Below are 20,995 nucleotides of genomic sequence, written 5' to 3'. Positions count from 1 at the left end.
ACCTACACATACACCTACATATACACGTACACATGCATGGACATCAATGAATAATAATGAAATTGTGTAACCTTTTGATAAGCAATGGCGGCATGAACTTTTGCAGCCAGCGACAACGCCAATGCCAACTAAGCGCCTTAAGTGCCAATCGACAGCATGCTAATGACGTCAGCAGCGTTTAGGTGTTGCTAAATGGAATTGTTTCACACATACATACACACACATATTGTATTTATAAATATCAGTGTGTGGGCATTGCATTTGTGAAGCTGAAGGCTGCAGACTTACAAATAAAAGCCAGATTGCTGTGAGCGAATTGGCAGTCAGTCTCTGTTGTTAATACGCATTTGAAATGAATACTATTATGCATACTCGTATTTATATTGAACAATAGAACAATATAAGGACAATATTCAATAATTCAATTCAGAAAACTTTGCAGCCCACGCCAGATCGCTTTCATTGTCTGTCTGCAGGAAGCGGTTCGAGGCACACAATCCGCATATATCTCAACACTGAAAACTGCTTCGTTCTTTCCATATTATTATTTTTTTTATATTTCTATTTTTATTTATTTATTGTTTTCATTTATTTTTTTATATTTAATTTAGTTTTTTGTATTTAATTAATTTTTTTATATTTAATTTATTTGTTTTTATATTTAATTTATTTGTTTTTATATTTAATTTATTTGTTTTTATATTTAATTTATTTTTTTATATCTAATTATTTTTTTATATTTTATTTAATATTACTTTATATTTTATTTAATTTTTTTTCAATTATTTTTTGTATTTTATTTGATTTTTTTATATTTCATTTATTTTGTTTATATTTAATTTATTTTGCTTATATTTAATTTTTATTTAATTTATTTTTTAAAATTTTTTTTTAATATTTTATTTAATTTTATTATTATTATTATTAAAGAAGTTATTATTAAAGAAGTGATCTTTAATTTTATTTTTTTTTACCATTTTTTTACCATTTTTTTCTGTCGTTACAAGTTCATATTACTAAGTTTCAGCATCGTCTAAAGTTCCGGAATTTCTTCTATCTTGATAAGGCTTCGTATGGCAGATAATAGCTCGTTGTATTTTGTGCGCCTCCAAAACATATTATCCTTGCCCAGCTCGAGCAACAGCTTTTTGAGACGCTCGATGCCGGGCATATTCTTGAAATGGGAACGCAAGAAATTGGTCCAATAATCGAGATCCTCTTGAGTGGAAACCTCCTCGAAGAGCGGCTTAATTACTTCCACCAATCTACCGGTCATGTTCTGACAGCTTGAAAATTATTGCAAATATTAAGAGACAGATCGATCCAATTCGATTCAACCACTTACAAGTTGCGAATGACGAAGGCATTCTCGCTGAGAAACTTTTTCGCCAGATGATAGCCAAGTGGATTCTTCACCACCGCCCTGAAGGTGCGCTGTGCCGCATGTTTTCGGACCAATTTTCCGGCAAACGTCCATTTAAGCATAATTTCCAGGCTCCAGGTGTCGCGACTACAACCGAGGGCTGCCAGCATCAGCTTCTGTTCGGCGGCCACATTCGAGCGCATGTAATTGTTCTTAAGCCACGTCCAGTCGGCCTCGTTGCCAAAGCGAATGGCCGTGCAGAATAGAGTCTCTTGTATGTCTGCGGGCACGGAATCCGGGGCATTAAGTGTGGGGACGCGACGGAGTTTGGCGAACTCGTCACGTGCGAAATTCACACAAGCGAGTAGTTCGTAATGACAGGCTTGCTGGAAAATAATGACACGATAGAGTGTGTCCAAACTATTACCGGCCGATGGTTTTACAAAAATCTCGTCGAATTTAGGTCCCAGCAGGTCGCGCATAAAGCTCTGCAACAAAAACAACAAACAAAAAAATGACCTGGAGATAAGGGCACATCCATTGTGGGGACACACACCTTGAACACGGGATAGGCCGGACTATTCTTAACAATGTTGTTAACGCGATCCAAGCTGCGGGCAGCCGCTGCCCACACCATGTAGGCCTCCTCGCGCTTCAGAAACCCAATAAGTCCGAGAGAGAAGTGATAGGTCAGTGTACCGCTCCACGCCAAATTCAGAGCATCGTCCACCAGCTGGGCGCGATTGATCTTATGAATTGCCTGATAATTGTCCCCATCTAGCGTCGCCTTTATGAGCTCCCAATTACGACTGTCGTAGTTCACCCGATACAGGGCTGAGAGCTTTAGGTTGAGCACCAACCAGTCCTGGGGAGCACCAGCATCTGTGATCGTCACCGGCATGGCAAAGTTCTTGTTCTTGCACGTCAGCCAGCTGCGGGGTAGTGTATAATCGAAGTTCTTGGATGAGGCATTCGTATAGCTGAGCGGCACCCACCAGCAATAGAAGCGGGTCTTTGTGGCGTTTACCTCGCCCTCATCGGTCGCCTGCAGGGGCGTGATGAAAAAGCGCTGTTGCGTGATCCGAGCCGTTCGCTTCTTATAGTCTCGTGTCACATTCAGAATCGGATATCCCATTTGAAGCGTCCAGGACTCCATGAGTTGGGCAATAGCCATGCCTTTCGGCAGACGTCCTGCATTATCTGCCTCGCGCTGGGACACAGTCCAGAAGTCCTTTTGGGTGGCTGTCTTATGGGAAAACTGTTGCAAATACTGGCGATAGGTATTGATTATTATCTCATCGCCGACCAGGCGGTGCAGCATGCCGAGCAGCGCGATTGCCTTCCGCACGCTGTTCTTGTCGTAGGCGGCCCAGACTTCCGTGTCGTTGGCCACCGGTGTGGCCACCGGATCTGTGTGTACGTGTGCATCCAACTCTAGTACTTTGAATTCATTCTCCAAGGTGCGCCGATCCATGTAGTACCAGCTCGGTTCGATCATGTGCAGGCCAAAGCCGGCAATATACTCGGCGAAGGCGTCCTTGAGCCAAACATCGTGCCACCACTCAATGGATACAAGATTTCCGAACCATTGATGCGCCAACTCCTTGGCGATGTTCATTGCCACACTCTGTTTGTCCAGCAGGGTGCAGCGTTTCTCATCAAAGAGTATGGCATCCTCTGTGAAGATATTGAGGCCCCAGTTACTCGATGATGCATAGGCAAAGTCCGGCAGGGCTAGGTTGTCCACTTTTGGCAAATCGTAGGGCGTTTCCAGAAACACCTCGAGAAACTCGAGCAGTTGAGGCGCTATTTCCGCTGCATACTCGGTCTGGTTGAGCGCGTACTTTCGAGCCCACGTCCTAAAGGTTGTTGAGTTATTCGTGTCGCTTGAGATTCGACTTTCGAATTTGTTTAACGAAAAGGCTATCTGGTAGGTAGGCATGGCCACACTCTCTTGAAAAGCGGTCCACACTAGCTTTGCATCAACGGGGCTGTTCGGATACTTTTTGTGCATTAATACACGGACCTTTCAAACTTAAATTATAGTGTGTTTGGTAACAAGAAGTAACAGTTCTGTTATATTTCCAGTGAATGGACGATAAAAGAAATATAGCAAGACATTACATATTTGTATGCATCCCTTCACACTCCATCCTGCACCAAAACAATATTAATTTTGAAATACCAATCGACGACTGATGCCTACCATCATTTTTTCATCTACTCATCCTTTTTTCATTGTAAATGCAGCTATGATTTTGCGGATAGAGCGATTGGAATAGGCAGACGTTGCTATAAAAATCGCTATTGCCTTGCTAATTAGCTTAAGTGAAAGGCTTTCAGAAACTTTGAAAGTCTCTGAGTCTATTCTAATTGAAGAGACTTTCTGTAGACTGCAGTTTGAAAACCGTTTCTGAACTGAGTCGAGCAAACCCAACAGTGAAATACCGTGTACCCAGAAAAACTTCCGGCACTGAGTTTAATGAGCCCATAATAGAAGTAAAAGAAGCAGATGAAGAGTGAAGAGTTTATGGCGCAGTACTGGAGTAAAATTGTGTCAACATTTGAAAGAAGAGTATATATTTATATAAAGATTATGTATGCTATGCGTAGGTTTTGTTTCTCTTGCTTTTGAAATGTGGAAAGTATTGACGAAATTCTGTAGCGTGGAGAGAAAATAAAATAAACTCGTGTTGCCTAGGGACTAGGAGCATCTACCTACCAAGTTTGGTTAATGTGCGCTCAGCCATATTCGAAATCCAGACGGACAGACTGTCGAACATGTCTACATAGATTTCTCTCTAATGGAAAAATTTAATACATATCTACTTCTTGATGCCAGAGTCTTTAGTTTCAAGAATAAATTTGTTGTTTTAATTGCGTTTAAGCTAAAGAAACGGGTTTCAATAACTGTTTCTATATCTACTTACTCCTTGCGAACATGTAGTGCGGGCATGTTGCTGAACGCCCTATACGCCTTACTGTGGGAGAGCTCAATGTAGTGCGACGTCCTAAATCTGGGATCATCGAAGCAGGGGAACGCGTCCCGGGCATTGATAGGCTCGAATTGCGTAGCCGCCAGCCATTCGGTTAGTGTAGTTCTGGGATCCACATAGGAGCCGCGATAGAAGCCGGAATTCTCACGATTTAGATTGGCTGCAAACCTAATTCTTAGCACATACTCTTTACCGATAGTTAGCGGCTGTTCCATCACCACATTCACCTGCTGCTCCTTCGACCACATAACCACCTTTTGAATCCGCAATGCACGGCCATTGGACTTGGTGTGCAGGGAGATGCCCGTCTTTGTGTCAATTTCCATTGTCTTGGCATGGAAAGTGAGGATGCGGGCGGGCTGCAGGACCTTCAAATCAATTTCGACAGTGCCATTATAGGGTCCATTTGGCATGTCCACAAATGTGGTGATGCTTATTTTGTAGTGCTGTGGCACAATGTGCGGGGAGAGACGTTCACGAGGACCTACTGCATTGATCGCGACTATGGACTGTGTTTGCACGGGAAGTGCGGCCAAGAATATGACTATGAGTATTGGCAGGAGATAGTCGCGCATGATTGCAGCTCAGTTGAGTAAACATTATGCACTGATTATTTAATGCCATTAACTAGATTGGGGACAGCTGAGGCATTGCGAATGCCACTTAAATGTGGCGAATCAATAAAGTAACGTCATTTAAAAGAAGAGAGCGTGAGATTTCACTTGAATAAAAAATACCTACAACACTCAGAGGTATATGGATTGAGAAGAGTGCATTCCAATGTTCAGTTTGTCGCCTTAATGTGCTATGTACTTATAAATAAAAGTGCATTAGTGTTAGTTTGAGATGTTTCGGGAAGGCGTTGAAAGTTTTTATACCCTGTAAAAAGGGTATATTAGGTTTGTGCAAAGTATCTAACAGGTAGAATGAGGCATCTCCGACCCAATAAAGTGTGTATATTTGAAATCAGCATGACGAGGTAAATCGAGACCTGTCCGTCCGTCTGGATGAACGCCTGGATTTCGGAAACGGCTGAGTACACATTAACCAAACTTGGTATGTAGATGCTCCTAGTCTCTAGGCAAGACGAGTTTATTATATTTTTTTTAATCTCCCCTCCCCCTCTCTCCACTCATCACTTTACAGAATGTCGTCAATACTGACAACATTTCAAAAGCTTTGCACACGTAATCTATATAAAATTATCTACTTTGGTTGTATATTTCTTCCAAATCGGTATAGTTTGGCGAAAAACATTCACTCTGATAGAGAAAGTAGTTTGGTATTAGTGCTTTTTAACAAACTTACCTTCTGTTTAGCACTCTAAGTGTGAATTGGGTCTGGTTAGGGATTTTTTCATACTCAGCTTACTTCTTAATTTAATAATTGTCCCCCTTAGAACAGATCTTATATGAAGAATAGATATTTAGAAAAAAGCTTACTTCAATTTTTAAGCTTGCTCAGGCTTAAATATGGTTGGCCAATATGTGCTGACCCCTTTGGGATTGCTTTTAATAATTTTTTATGAAAATATAAATTGAAATAAAATCTGTAGCTGCAGGTGAAAAATGTATATAAATTGCTGGTTTTGAACTGAAATTCCAAACTAGTTCTGCCATTGCAGAAATGGTGATGCATGAAGTCTTTTGCACAGTTTTTCGAAACAAACATTAGTTTGGGAAATTATTGGCTACTGCTATAATTTGTTTTCAAATGAAAGCAAAGCCAGAGCTCGAATCTGCAAATATAATGCTTTATAAGCTAATTAAAAAGCTCATTAAAACAAAGCAAATGAAATTTGATTGTTTTATTGAATTGGAAAACGCAACAAAATTGTTTCAACTCATATATCTATCGTATTTGATTATTAAATAAAACCAAATCGATGACACTAATGAGATTTCAATTTGGTTATTTATTTTGTAAGCGGAGAAGATTTGCTTTAACCGCCCTCGGAGCAGTGTCATTAGCGTTTCAAGTGTGTGTGTGTGTGTGTGGAAATGAATTTGCAATTTTCGTGCAACAGCAGCAGCCGTCAACGTTGCGTACCACAGCAACAGCAACAGCCGCAGACACCCTGGACAACAGCAAGCATACCTATGGAGAGCAGGGAAGTGTGGAGTTCCGCAGGCAGGCTCATAAATACATTGACCAATAACATAATTTTTGCTTTACTGTGCGTGTGTGTGTAGCCAAATGACCTCGTTACGCACACACAATCACAGTGCGCCGCAAACACACACACACACACACACACTTACAGACAAAGAGTGGCATAAAGAGGCAAACGACAAAAGCAAAGGCACCGGCACAGGCAGAGGCGCAACAAACGTGCGGCATATGTCGTTGGCAGTTTTTGGGCATGGGCCAGCGGAAGTTAGTTTTTCTGCTCGCCCCTCTGCAGGACAAGGAAGAGAAAGGAGAAAAAAGAAAAACAAGAGAGAGAGAGAGAGAGAGAGAGAAAAAAAAGAAACAACAGTGCGGCAGTATAATTAATGGGCGTATTGGGGCATGCGGCAGGTTTGGCATTGCACGTCGCGTTCGTCGTTGTGCTCGTCGCTGCCGTGCGATTTGGGATATTAAATGTAACGACGTTGCAGAGGCGAGGCAGACAGAGCTATGAATACGGCATGAGGTGTGTGACTGACTGACTGACTGCCTGACTGACTGACTGACTGGCTCACCAGGCCAGGGCGAAACGGGCCGAGCCGGGCTACTGCTGCTGATGATCACATGCTATTAAACCGCAATACAATAGCAATTTTCAAATAAATGATTTATGGGCACAACATGCAGTGCCGCCTGATTCTGACTGCCAACCAAACAGTCAGCCGAACAGCCAGCCTCACCCTCACCCCCTCGCCACCGACACAGTCACAGCTTTAGCCACAGTCGCATAGGCAAATGCCATAAAATATCTACACACACACACACACACTCGAACATATAGTGTGCAGACAACATATATAGAGACTCACATTCACACACACACACTCGAACATATAGTGTGCAGACAACATATATAGAGACTCACATTCACACACACACACTGCGGAAGCGGAAGCGCTTATGCCCTCCAAGGATATAAATTTTTCAGACAAAATAACTAAGTAACGCGCACCGACCACTGAACATACCCGTCCTCGTACTCGTAGAGAGAGAGTCCGTACCCTGTGGACCACGAGACGCTTCCGGGACGACCGCTCCTGACCAATGCCAATGTGAAATGCATGAGCCAGAGTTCATGGGTTGTCGGCCAAGACTATTTTTCAGATCGAACTGTGCGGCGAGTTATTGCGAAATTAAGTAGATTTCATTGTGCTGCACGATTATTGTGGCTTTGCATGCAGCATTCGTGCACGCACACACTCACACACACACACACACACGGAAACTAACAAATACCATGTACGCTTGTCCTTTTTGGGTTTTCCTGTGCGCACACAATGTGTTGATATTGAACCAATGTTGCATGCTTGCTTTGTGGCTGCCATTTGATGTTGCATTTTAATCGAATAGTTAAACAAAAAGGCAATAAAATTCAGAGTTTAGCAACAATCCGAGTAGCTGTAAAAACTTGGCCTCATCAAATAATTAACAAGAGCTTAAATATTCAATAGAGAGCAGACAGGATGCCTTCCCTTTTTGGCGTTTTAGCTGTTTTTCTTTAACAAAGTGAAGGCCTGCCTTTCTACAATCCGATCTTTACAAAAGTAAATATAGAGTATGGTATTCAAATGTTTAGTTAATGTCGCTAAAGTCCAAAAATACTTATTTATTTATTTTTATCTTATTTTAATAAATCAACATATTGTGCTGGCGATACAGATTACAATGTACATATTTATACAGGGACTGTATTCATTATAAGTGTTATTAAAAAAATTACATAATTAATGATTATTTTTTATTCATTCACCAAAAGTTTAATTATTATTTTTGAGTGTTATTTCAAATATTACCAATAATTATTATTTTTGAGCAAAAAAATAAAACTTAGAAAATAATGATTCTGCTTTGAGTTTTATTTTTTTTTTTATCAAAATTTGTAATTTTAACTTTTTCTTAAAGACAAAATTTATATATACCCTTAATCAGTGAGTCAAGGCGAATATTTTTCATTAATAAACTGTTAATTAATTAATTACTCTTTTTAATTTGACAAAAAAATGTTGATAGACCCCGCTTTCTCAAAGTTAATTTTTTCGTTCAAAAATAACAAAATAATCATTATTTGCAGTCCCTGGTTTTATATATTATATTGCAAATAAGGAGAAGAATAGTATTATGTTACAATTAAATAAGAAAGCCTCAAAAATAACTATACAAAAATGTCATTTAATGCCTTCGACACGTTGGGGAAATGTTATTTGTTATTTATTGTTAATGTTATTTGACAGCCCGATGGCCCGATTCATAGCCATATGTGGTCAGAGACATTATAGGCCTAACAAACTAAAAAAAATTAGTTAGTAGAGGAGAAAAATTAATTCCATTTCAGAGCTTATTATTTTAGCTTGCTCCTGACATCTTTTTTTCTGCAAAGTAAGCATCTACATGGATCGTTAGATAAGTTTCTTCATTTAGGGCTCCCAAAACTGCTGAGAAAAAGACTGCGCCCCAAACTTTCTGCTGCACAGATGTACTCATAAGGACATACAGGGACTTGCCTCTAAACACGAAAATCCCAAGGCCAATTTGTTAAAAAATCAATGGAGTGTATTCATTTTTTTTTTGGTGCAATTTCAAAGAATTATGCACATCGATTGTTTTGAAGAACATTAAGCACCAGTATGAAAGGTTTTAAATCATTGTCAGTCTGTCGAATTGTTAATCAGTTGATGGGAAAAAATCTCACAAAGAAATAAAACTTTTTATTTATCAAATAAAAGCAAACTAACAAAGTCACTGACCTATTGATCTGTCCTTGACTGCAGTCGATTGAAATGGCAGCGAAGCCATTTCGAGTGCATTCACCTGACTCGGAGACACGCTCACCCATACATACATACATACAAACATACATACATATATACTTTATATAAATATATATATAGGTTTATCATGAACGCGGATGTCGCCTGCCCGATGTTTCCACTTCAGTGTCAGCTTTGTTGCTGTTTCGTTTCGTTTCTATATTCTATATTGTAGATTATTAGCTAAGCGCATTGTTGTTGCACTGCCAGCTAACGATTGTGTCGCCGACATTGGCGATGGCGCCGACAACACGCTATTCTCTTTTGGCAAGCGTTGGCGTGACAGTACGCATAACTCCAACCCCAGCCCCGCACCCCATTTCCCTTTCCCTCTCCCAAGCCCACGACTGGTGGAGAACCAGCTATGGCCGTCATTTTGACAGATGGAAAAAATAAATTTTATTTGTTCTCTTGCCAAAGTGCATCCACTTGTGGGTCCCAAAATTAAGTGCTCAAAGGAAATATTAAGAATGATGATTGCATTGCATATAAAATGAGATATAATACTAATAATGTCATCACATTTCTACGCAATTGAAAGCATTTCAACGTGGACAATTATTAATGAATAAACGAATATTATTTTTGCTAAATGTTTTCATTTAACTTTTGTAACTTGGAATTAATCATAAATCAGAAAATTTCATACATATACAAAAAATATATGTAGATAGGCCTTCAGGCCGGTTTTAAAAATCTAATGTTATTTGTTTTTTTTTGTTTTATCAAAAAAAAAAATCAAAATTATTACCATTGTGAGCAGTTTTTAGTAAAACATTTGAAACTACAGTCTGCAATCAGCTTTGAAAAGTTTTAAAATCATGATGTCAATATCTGTTCAGATTATTCTTTGTAGAATATCAAGAGTTAAACCTCTGAGTTGTTTAAACAAGCTTATGATGATTCGTAGCACTCATCACGAGCGGTAACAAATTTTTTTCAAAAGTAAAGTATATTTTAATGAGCTAGAACAGCCTTTATATTTAAAACACGCAACATTTTCAATACCATTTACGAGTAAAAAGTGTTGCTTCTCTAGTTTTAAATCAGCTTCGAGTTTAATGATTAAACAATCTGAACATTGTGGTATTTTAATTCTCTTTGCAACTTCGATTATATTTTAAAATAGTTTTATTTTGAGAATGTGAAAATATCATAAATATTTGAAATGTGTTGCATTCAAGAGATGTGAAAATTTATCTGAACTCTCGCACTCTAATAGACCAGTTTTTACGCTTTAAATGACTGTGAAATCAATTTAAATGCTGTGCATACTCTTAAAGGCTGTGGTCAAGGTATGATGAATGTGCTTATGTTTAAGAGAAATTGAAATTAGGCGGTGTGATGGCTACGCCTCCGCCCCCATGATACTCGTAATATGCTGCCCGCAAAAGTATGCTACACATTTTATTAGCAACAAGAGGCAAATGGCAAAAACGGCACCCGAAATATGCACGCAAACGACATAATTAATGTCGACCAACAAATAATTGCCGCACACACACACAGACAGCTTAAATAATACCAACAACAACAACAATAATAATAATAATAAGAGCATTAGCAATAATAACACGGTAATGCGCCAATAAAACAGCAATGTAAAAACGCTTGAAATGCAAACAATGCGAGAGCCACATTTAATTGCAATCGAAATGATTTATAATTAATGAAACAAGGCATAAGCCACCAACGAACAGTAAGAGCAATAACAGCAATTAAACGCTTGGTGGCATGGGGCACGTATTCAAAATTTTTGTCAGACCACGACCCTCGAACTCAATGAGCAATTAATTAGGCAGCGACCCTGCTTCCCTTGCCGGCCGGCCGCTCCTGATAGGCGTATCAACGACACCCCCTCTCCCCCACACAGAGCACCACAACTCCCACTCATCACACATACCCGCCCATTCGTACATTACTTATGCATGGCGCAGCTTCTTGGCGCTCGAGTGCATCAAAAATGCATGGGCAGCCATGAGAGAGAGGGTCGATTGAGGAAGTCCGAGGAAGCGAAGTGGGAGAGGGTGACGGTGACGGTGCCGGTGCCATTGGCAGTGCAAAGCCATAAAAGTTTGGAATTGTTTAAACGTGCTGGCCTCCCGGAGCTGCAGTTGCAGTTGCAAATGACAACCTGGGCGTTGGCGTTGCCGTTGCTTTCAGCAACTTGTACGTGTCGTTAACAAACAAAAAGAAGAGAAAAGCATAAAATTGAAGTTGCATTTAAAAAGTTTGAGCGCTAAATCTAAATTTTGTGAGAGGGCGCAGGCAAACAAAAATGGCATTCATTAACTAAACTTTTAGCGAAACAATAAGAACCGAGAAAAAAATGTAAAAAGAAACTCAAAAAATGGACCTCCATCAATATCAATAAACTATGTTTGAATGCATTGCCAAAGCACAACTCGGCTGTTCTATTATGACATTAATTGCCAACTAATTATTGTAAACGTAAAAAAATATATACATATTTGTAAACAAACAACAGAAGGTTTTATAATTACACATTTATCAATTTACACAGACTAATCGGATAACTAATTGCAAGTGTCGGCCAACATGTGATTGCAATAATTTAATTGCCACACGGTTGACTGGAGAGTCAACGACACACAAATGCAAACCTCAAAACAAATTCGAAACAATCACAATTTAGCTGCAAAATGTATGTCAAATGGAAAAGACATGCATAAATTTTCAAGTCAGAAATGAAAATGCAAAACTCGAAAATGAAAAAGTGTGCCAAAGCGGCGGCAGCCATTTTGCTAGCTGTCTTAATAACTCGCAACCTGCAGACACATACACACTCACTCACACGTACGCCAACACTTGTCTACGGCAGAGTAAAAAGTAAGAAAGAAAGCAAAAAGAAGAAACTCCACTGCATTGTTGAGAATTGTTTCAACACGGCACTACATGGCGGCACCCTCTGCTGTCCACCCATTCCCACAACTGTTGCCCATGTGCTGAAATATGGCTGCCAGGCAGTTGCAACTGCTAAGCAAAGTGCTCTGCACACACACACACACATTTATCCATTTATATATTTATACACACACCCAAGGAAAACAACAAAAAAAAAGTAAGTCAAATAAAATACACTTTGATTACAACTTGTGGATGGAGTTATTTTAGTTCCAAAAAACGATAATTGAGATAAAAGAGAGAAACTGCAATTGACACATTTCAGTTTTTATAATCGCTGTCAAGGCGACAGCATAACATAACATTTCTTATTTTGTTTATATATTCATGTTGTTCGTGCTTATAGCTCTGTGTTCAATTTCATTAAAGATTTTTAGACATGATGTACTATTTTTGTGGTCGATCATTAATCATTTTATACTTTTATGGCATATTCATGTGTTGACGAACTTTGGCTTTTGTTTGGTAAATATTTGTTAAACTCAATTAACAACAAACATATCGATATTATCGATAATTTAAAAGCCAATCAATTCATTTAAAATATATGCAACACGGATATTTTAAAATATATGAACGGTCCTAGTTGAGGCCATCAAGCAAGATATAAGAATTATTATTGAAAATTGTCAGTTGCTTTCAACATGCATAGATGCTTACTTCTCTGTGGTCAGACAGGCAAATAGTTTGCACACAAATCAAATGCAAAATAATTCTATTTGTAATCTCTTTCTAAACTCATAGCGCTGTTGTTACTGTTTTATACATATTCATGACATATTTTTAAAATGCACGTACTAATTATTTGCCTGTTGGACCATTTGATATAAATCCATCCAAATAAGTGCAGCTTGTTGTACTAAGTTTTTAGATTTTAAAACAAACAACAGGCTGGCATTGGCTTGAGTCTTAAAAAAACTTGTCATGTCAAAAAGTCTGCATAATAATTTGCCCGCAAATTAAATGCAAAGTAGTCTCGCATAGTCATAAAAATGCACGAGTTTGTGTGCAAATTGTTTGCCTGTTAGACCATTTGATAAAAGCAGCTTGGTCTAAAAGCTGCCATGTCAAGAAGTCTACAGGAACGAATTATTTGTCATATCTATAATAATTTGCACGCAAATTAAATGAAAAGTAGGTTTGTTGTAGTCTCACATAGTCATAAAAATGCACAAGTTTGTGTGCAAATTGTTTGCCTGATGGACCATTTGATAAATGCAGCTCAGTCTTAAAGCTTCCATGCCAAAAGGTCTGCAGGAACGAAATATTTGTCATATCTATAATAATTTGCACGCAAATTAAATGGAAAAATGAAAAAAATGCACGAGTTTGTGTGCAAATTGTTTGCCTGATGGACCATTTGATAAATGCAGCTTGGTCTTAAAGCTGTCTTAAAGCTGCCAAAAAGTCTGCATGATAGAAATATTATTTTCATATCTGATGCTGATTTTCCGCCGGTGTATTTATACGTACGGATATGGAAACTACTTACCTATGCGTATATGCTACACGCGCTCCAGGAAAACCTCCCCATTGCTTTCACTTACTGCTAACTGTTCGCTGCTGACTGCTTGCTGCTAGCTCCTGCCGTTTGTGTTTTGCATGTGTATGCAAATAAGCGGAGCGCCTGCTTGGCATAGAATTTCAAATGATCTAATGAAAAAGCAAAGGGACGACTGACAGCGGTAGCGGTGGCGGCAGCGTCAGTGGCAACAAAAAACAACACAACACAACAACAACAATGCCAGCCCAGCACTAAAACATCGCCCCCTAAATTGTTCGTTTCCATGGGAGTGGGTTACATGTGCCTGAGAGTGCCGTCAGCTGCCTAAGACAAGGCAATCGCTTTTGGGGCAATGCTCGCACCTTGGCTTATCAAAGCAGCACCAGAACTAGGACCAGCAGCAGGACCAGGAACAGGAACAGGGCCAGGCGCAAGGCGCAAGGCAAGTGGCACAAGAAAACCGCAACCGCTGCAGCCGCAATGACTGCGCTCGCCATGATGTGGTCGGCTCATACTTCCACACTCTTCTACACCAGCGCCCACAACCAACTGCACACAAATCCTTGCTGCACACTCGCTTGCACAATAAATATACTCGCACATATATATGTACAAGTATATATACGAGTATGCATGGCTATACTATGTGAGTATTTTTGGACGACTGCAGAGCTCTGGTCAGGCGGTTTTTGGTGTCATCGCTGCTGTACTTTGATAAAACAGGCAACGACAAATTCAAAGTACAACTCATTTCAGTTTTAAAGACAATTTAAGTTTTGAGGTCAGTGCGAAGTAAATGCTAGAAAGCCATCGCTATTGTGTTGCTAAGTGTTCGGTAACTGCGAATTTTCGTAGCACCCCAACGGGTAGGATAGTGTTGAAGTCGAATTCTTAGATACAAAAAAAAAATAGGGAAACGTACCAACAATATTTACTATCAAGAGCATACTGTTCACTTGGTGCTTGGAAGCACGACTATACCCTAGATAATGAAGCACAAAAGGCAGAAGGATAGTCAGGCTAGTCTTAAGGTCGAACCATCCGAATCAAAAAGATAGGGAATTTCTCTAGATCAATAACAGGCTATAATATAGAACATTCTGTTCTGACTACGATACCAAAAAGTAGTCCACTTTTCATTTGGCTTCTTGTAGGTGCCAAGAAGCGCAAGAAGAAGCACGACTCTATCCCCAAGAGAATGAAGCACAGAAGGATAGTCAGGCTAGTCTTAAGGTCGAACCATCCAATTCAAAAAGAGAGGGAACTTCTTTAGATCAACAACGGACTATAATCTTTGTTACCATCAATTGGTTACACTCTGTTCTCATAACGACGCCAAAAAGTAGCCCACTTTTCATTTGGTGCTCAGGCTTCTTGTAGGTGCCAAGAAACGCAAGAAGAAGCACGACTCTATCCCCAAGCGAATTAAGCACAAAAGGCAGAAGAGCGAGCTGTCTGTTCTTAAATATTAAAGGGTTGATGAGAATGGAAAAAAAATGTTTGGTGCCGGCATTATTGCAATCCTGAGATAAAGTAAAGTCATTTAAAGGGCATAAAAACATAAGCAAAACCAAGTCGTACATATTGTTTTCTTTTTAATTGTGGGTTTGCTTAAAAGGACAATTAGTATTACTGGCATCTTACAAAAGACAAGATTAAATAATTGTTCTTATTCAACGTGGGGCTCCGAAGATGAAAATTATTAAAACTTATTTGGAAACTCTAGTTGACCCAGAATGGAAGCTCAAGCGGGAAGAGAGACGTCTTTTGATCAATGAGATTTATGGAACCCTTTATTTTGAAATCCTCGCAGCACTTTGATGATACTGCGGAAAATCGAAGCTCACAGTTGAATCCCGTAGGTTTAAAAGGGAGTTAGCATAGCTTTGTACAGTAGATGCTAAATTTGACAAACTCAGCTTTAAGCGTGGTCTCAGTAAGCAGTAGAGTTTGCCAAACTTTTAGTAAGGCTGTTTTCGTTTAGCCTTAACATGCTGCCACCAGGTAAGACGCCTATTGAAACCTAACAGATGTTGCAGATGTTATGATCGCCGGACTATCGTACACGTGAGAACAAATAAGTTTTTATTTATTTATTTTATTTTATTATTTTTTTTTTTTTGATAAACACATGTTTTATATTTGCAATCTGTCCTAATGGACAATCAGCAAATTAAAATGGAAGAACATTGGCATGGGATTTTGTTTTATGTATGACTTAGAAGGGGGGAGGGTTGATAGGGGAGGGGAAATATTAGGCGGGTTCGGATAGATTCCTCCACCAATCATCCGACTGTTTCGCTATTTCGAAGAAGATTGACGGACCTGTGTTTCTACACAAATATATAGATTTTATAGTGAGTCGTTCGGCTTTAATTACATTTCTATCAAATCCCTAACCAGCTGTACTATCTCTTTATTTCCTTTCTCTCTGCCACTCTTTGATCTAATTTTTGAGGAATTTTAAAACGATCTGCATTTCAGCAATGCGTGTATGTCTGTTGTCGTTCGAGGACTTCTCCTTTATTAAGAGACCCTGACGACCCACATCCCGTTTTGGCCAACACGCCAGACTTAACATATGCCAAGTGTTATGTTTAGTTGCTTGTGGCCACTTAATTAACTCGTTGCGGTCGCTGCTCGCGCTCTTCATGTGAATTATGTTTAATACTCGCCCGCTCGCATCCCTGCCCTTACCCCTCACCCCTCCGGCCGGTCGGTCGGCAACTAGAGCAGAAATTAGCACAAAAAGCGGCCAGCAAATTGACAAAAATAAATACGACATTAATTTTCATGCTGCGAACGTGCGGCACAAAAGGCGAGCGACGCGAAATTCACGAGCTTCCTGTACCAGAACACAACGTAAAGCAGCCGGAAAATTATAAGAGGGGCTAGCAGGGCACAAGTAGCGCTACAGGAATTGAATGAGGAGTGAGGGAGGGGCACGATGGGTGAATGGGAGGCTCTTCCGGCCGACGTCGGCGTCGACGTCGACGTCAACGTCGACAGCAGGCCAATTGCCACTGACCGAAAAATCGAAAAAGCGACGCAAGCGAAAATGGTGCAAAAGGCAAAGACAAAGTGCAGTGCAGGGCTGTGGTGGGAGCGGCTCGGTGGTTGGGCGGTTGGGCGGTTGACTGTAGAGCTGAAAGAGAAAGCAAGAATAATATTGGCTTAACTTCTGCTGTGGCATGAAAGCGGCGCAGAGTGCTCCATAGGATTGGGAAACGCGAGGCGGCACATAAATTTTATGAGGCACGCGCTCGGCAACAAAGCAAAGTCGTGACCAGCTAGGTGGTATGGGTGCAGGCTGCAGGGTGCAGGGAGGGTGTGGGGAGCACGAACCAAGGAATCGGGAACAACTTGCACATGCATTCGACGCCACGTTGCACAAAACTTTTGCTTGCCTCTCTCTAATGGGAGAGTTGTGGAGATGGTGTTACAATATGGCCACAGCCATGTCCATATGGCAGGAAGCAGGCAGGCAGACAGGCAGGCAGGCAGGCAGACAGGCAGCAAGACGAGACGAATCTAAGAAGCTAACAAAGGAGGCTACAAATGGTAATGGAAGTGAAAGCCAAAAATGTTGAAAAAAAATAATAAAAGCACTACGATTGGGCAAAGGAATAAAGCCATTTGCCAATTATTTGTACTGCTAATAAAGGAACAATAAATGAGCAGAGAGCTCCAACGACCAGCTCGATGGATATGTTTTAAACAAGCAAATAATTTGGCCTGAACAATTCTTGTTTAATTCATAGAAGATTCAGTTATTAAACGGGGACGACACAATTCCCTAAAGCCATAGAAACTCTCTGTGCAGAAACAAATATATATCTTATAATAGCTCTTGATTTACCGATCGATACAGAACATTCTTAAAGTACAGATGAAAAACTTTAGACTTTGTTTTAATAATTAAAACAATTGTGGTGTAAATTAGAGAGCCTTTCAAATTACTTTAATACACATTCCAAAATATTTACTAAAATCGCTTTCTAGATAAAAACTTCTATTTAACGAAGACAAGACTCCATTTTCTTTTCTAGGAAGCGCAAAAGTATTTAGTTCCTTGATGTGAAGTGGGAAACAGCATTAGACATCTAGGTGTGTTCCTTGTTAAAAAAAAAAATCACTTTTTTAAAAAATACTACAATCATGTAGATAAACAGGTCAATACTTTAATTCGCACCCACTACCCATTTATTAACAGGAACTCACTGCTCAGCTCGGCTAACAAAATGTATCTTTTTAGATCCATTTTCCAAGCAGTTATGTTTTATGGAGCCCCTGTCTAGTCCGGTGCTAATTACCCAAACAATATTTTAAATGGTTTTTTTAAATGATTTTTAAACTGCTTCGGCGCCATTCTACTAAAGACCTTTATAATCACGTACTGAATTGTAGGCGATAGGCTAACACATTTAACTCTTAACTTTTCTTAACAGTAATTCTTATACTTCTTACATATTAGTGAACGGATACACTCATAAACTGTAAAAACACACTATATCTAGTTAGGTAGATAAGGTTTTATAACCTGAACTCTATCAACTTATTATAGAAACACATAAATTTATGAGCCAATTTTTGTGAATTCGTTTCGCTTTAAATAACACTTGAAACCGATAGGAACCAGGTTCATTGCTTTTTCATTGTTCGCTCGATATAAAATGTGTTTTAAATCAATCTGATGGAACAGAAAATATTAATATTTAACAATAAGCTGAACAGCAACGCTTCACAAAAATGCACAGCAAGCATAAAGCTCTCTAGCAATGGGAAAGAAATAAAATTTATTTTCCTCTTATTTCTCTGCTCCTATTTCGGCTTACAGACTAACTGTGGAAATCTTACCCAAAGGATTGCCATAAACTAGTTTTGACATCAGCCTTTGCATCATCATGAACTTACCTAGAAGTAGAGAGTAAGAAAAGGTTTCGTTACTAAATGCATTAAAGTTAATTTATCGGAAAATCTCAGCAAATATGAGTTGTATACATATATATCTATATATATGTACTTACGTGCATCAGCTCCAGAGATAAATGCAATTTTTAAGCAAATATCTAAATCTAAAACAATTGCCATAGAGAACTACAGGCAACAACAAGTACATAGATTCGAATTAAGCACATACAATTTGTTAGAAATGAATAAAAATAAAACTGCCAGTAGGTGGAATTCTCTAGAACTTCAAATAGCTATCAAAATACAAACAAGCAAATGCAAATAGTATTATTACATAGAGACACTATGAGCCAACTATGTAGATTCAACTTTGGTTTTTTGAATTTCTCTCCTACTCTTCCAATTGTTGACCAGTTTTGTTCTTACTCTAAAAGGTGTATTTTAGGCACAAGAAGCATTAGAAAAATATTTAACAAGTCATAATATAAATATATGCTTTTCAATTTAAATTCATTAAGCCTGTAATCTATACTACTACTTATTTTTGGGAAACAATTTTCAACAAGTTTATTTACATTTTATAAAATTAATATCTAAAACCTTGTTTAATGTTAACGATCTTCAAAAATGAAATAAGATGTGCTTAATATTTGAAATGAGTTGTGAAAGAAAATAAAAATCAAACGGGAAAAAATATCATCAAAACACATAGCTCTGCAACAAAAGTACAACTCAATTATATACAACCATACACACATTTCAATATATTTATAACATCAAACTTATATTTTGGATTATACTTCTTATGCTCTACTACTACAGACAATATAAACGGAGACATCAGTATACAGCAATGTATCTCTTCCTATCAATATTAATAAATAATTGAAAACTGTATTTCTGTTAATTAACATCTGACCTCGATTCGGCAAACGATAAGCATTTTTCAATTTGATTGCCGTCGGGCACTGGTTTTCCATTAATAAATGTGAGCTTTAAATTCACATTGAAATAAAAGGATAATAAAAAGGCTGCTGCTTTAAGGCGATATTATTGTGCGCAACTACTATCTAAAAGGTTCATATGAAATTAGGAAAAACATCTTTGCACTTCAAGTCCAATTGTTATCCACAAAAAGCTTAGACGCTGAATACTCTGTTCATTTAAAAAAATGTTCCTTAAACCTGTTAAAGTAACCATTACGCGTGGTTGGATTCTATACTAAATAGTTTATATTTAATTTATTAATTTTAAAGAACGTCTTAAGAAACAGATCAAGATGTTCCTGAAATAATATCATAATACGATCTTTATGGAACCCTTATTGTATGCGCTATTAAAAAATTTAAAGTTTATACAAAGGTGTATAGTGTAGAAGATGTGATAAAATCGTTTTATTGTTAACTAAATACTTGGGCTGACTTTCTTTAAATTGTGGCAAGGATACGAATATAAATATATTTATAAATACACATATTTCTAGTTCTATTCGGTGGTATTTTGTCATAAAAATTCAATCAGACTTTTATCGATGAAATTAGCTTAAGTTGGCACAAATATTTGAGTTAATAATAGGATCTTTATGGAACCCAGATTGTATGCTCTATTACAAAATTTAAAGTGTATAGAAACGTGTATAGTGTATAGAAGATGTGATAAAATCGTTTTATTGTTAACTAAATACTTGGGCTGATGTTCATTATATTGTGGTAAGAATGCGAGATATTTCTAGTTCTATTCGGTGGTATTTTGTCATACAAATTCAATGTGAGTTTTAGCGATGGAATCAGCTTAAGTTGGCACAAATATTTGAGTTCCAAAATAAAGTACACCTGAACCCATTCAGTTGATGGGCAATGTATTTAAATGTGTACCTATTTGGTCGCATAGAGGGACAATTTGTTTATTGGCCTGCATGCAAATAGTCTCTGGAACGAACTAACTTTTGAGTATGCAGTGCATTCAAATGTTATAATTACTTTGCGTGTGTGTGTGTGTGTGTGTGTGACGGTTCGGGTCGAGTTTGTGTGCTCTGGTCTGACAGGAAATTACAATGAAAATAACTAAAAGAAATGTTGTTTTATTTTATTTTTTTTTTGTTTCGTGGGAAAATGACAAAATGGGAGATGAATGTGTTAGCCTAATAGTTGTTGGGATATGCGTGTTGGCAAGGACACTTTGAATTACGAAACACACTCATGCATTACAAACATACCCAACTACACACAAACCGACGCTGGCAGTACACTGCCACTGACACATGCCACACACTCACACTCACATACACACACACAAACATATTTCTCGAATACATGCACAC

The 20,995-nt window shown here is 38.5% G+C and overlaps 2 protein-coding genes across 2 annotated transcripts in view; both read right to left on the bottom strand.

Annotated features, from left to right (window-relative positions):
• LOC115629485 (AF4/FMR2 family member 4) overlaps positions 1-20,995 on the bottom strand; it is a 163,142-nt gene that overhangs the window by 95,449 nt on the left and 46,698 nt on the right.
• LOC115629484 (aminopeptidase N-like) lies at positions 940-3,377 on the bottom strand. Its single transcript, XM_030525955.1, has 3 exons — positions 1,920-3,377; positions 1,346-1,851; positions 940-1,286 (listed from the first exon to the last, which is right to left on the bottom strand). The coding sequence occupies exons 1-3, from the start codon at positions 3,375-3,377 to the stop codon at positions 1,034-1,036; spliced, it is 2,217 nt and encodes a 738-aa protein (XP_030381815.1). The 3' UTR covers positions 940-1,033.

The sequence above is a fragment of the Scaptodrosophila lebanonensis genome, unplaced genomic scaffold (genome assembly GCF_003285725.1).
Source record: "Scaptodrosophila lebanonensis strain 11010-0011.00,11010-0021.00 unplaced genomic scaffold, SlebRS2 tig00000155-arrow-arrow-pilon, whole genome shotgun sequence".
NCBI lineage: Eukaryota > Metazoa > Arthropoda > Insecta > Diptera > Drosophilidae > Scaptodrosophila > Scaptodrosophila lebanonensis.
Note: the sequence above shows the minus strand (reverse complement) of the source record. Positions and strands in the feature narration are given on the sequence as shown.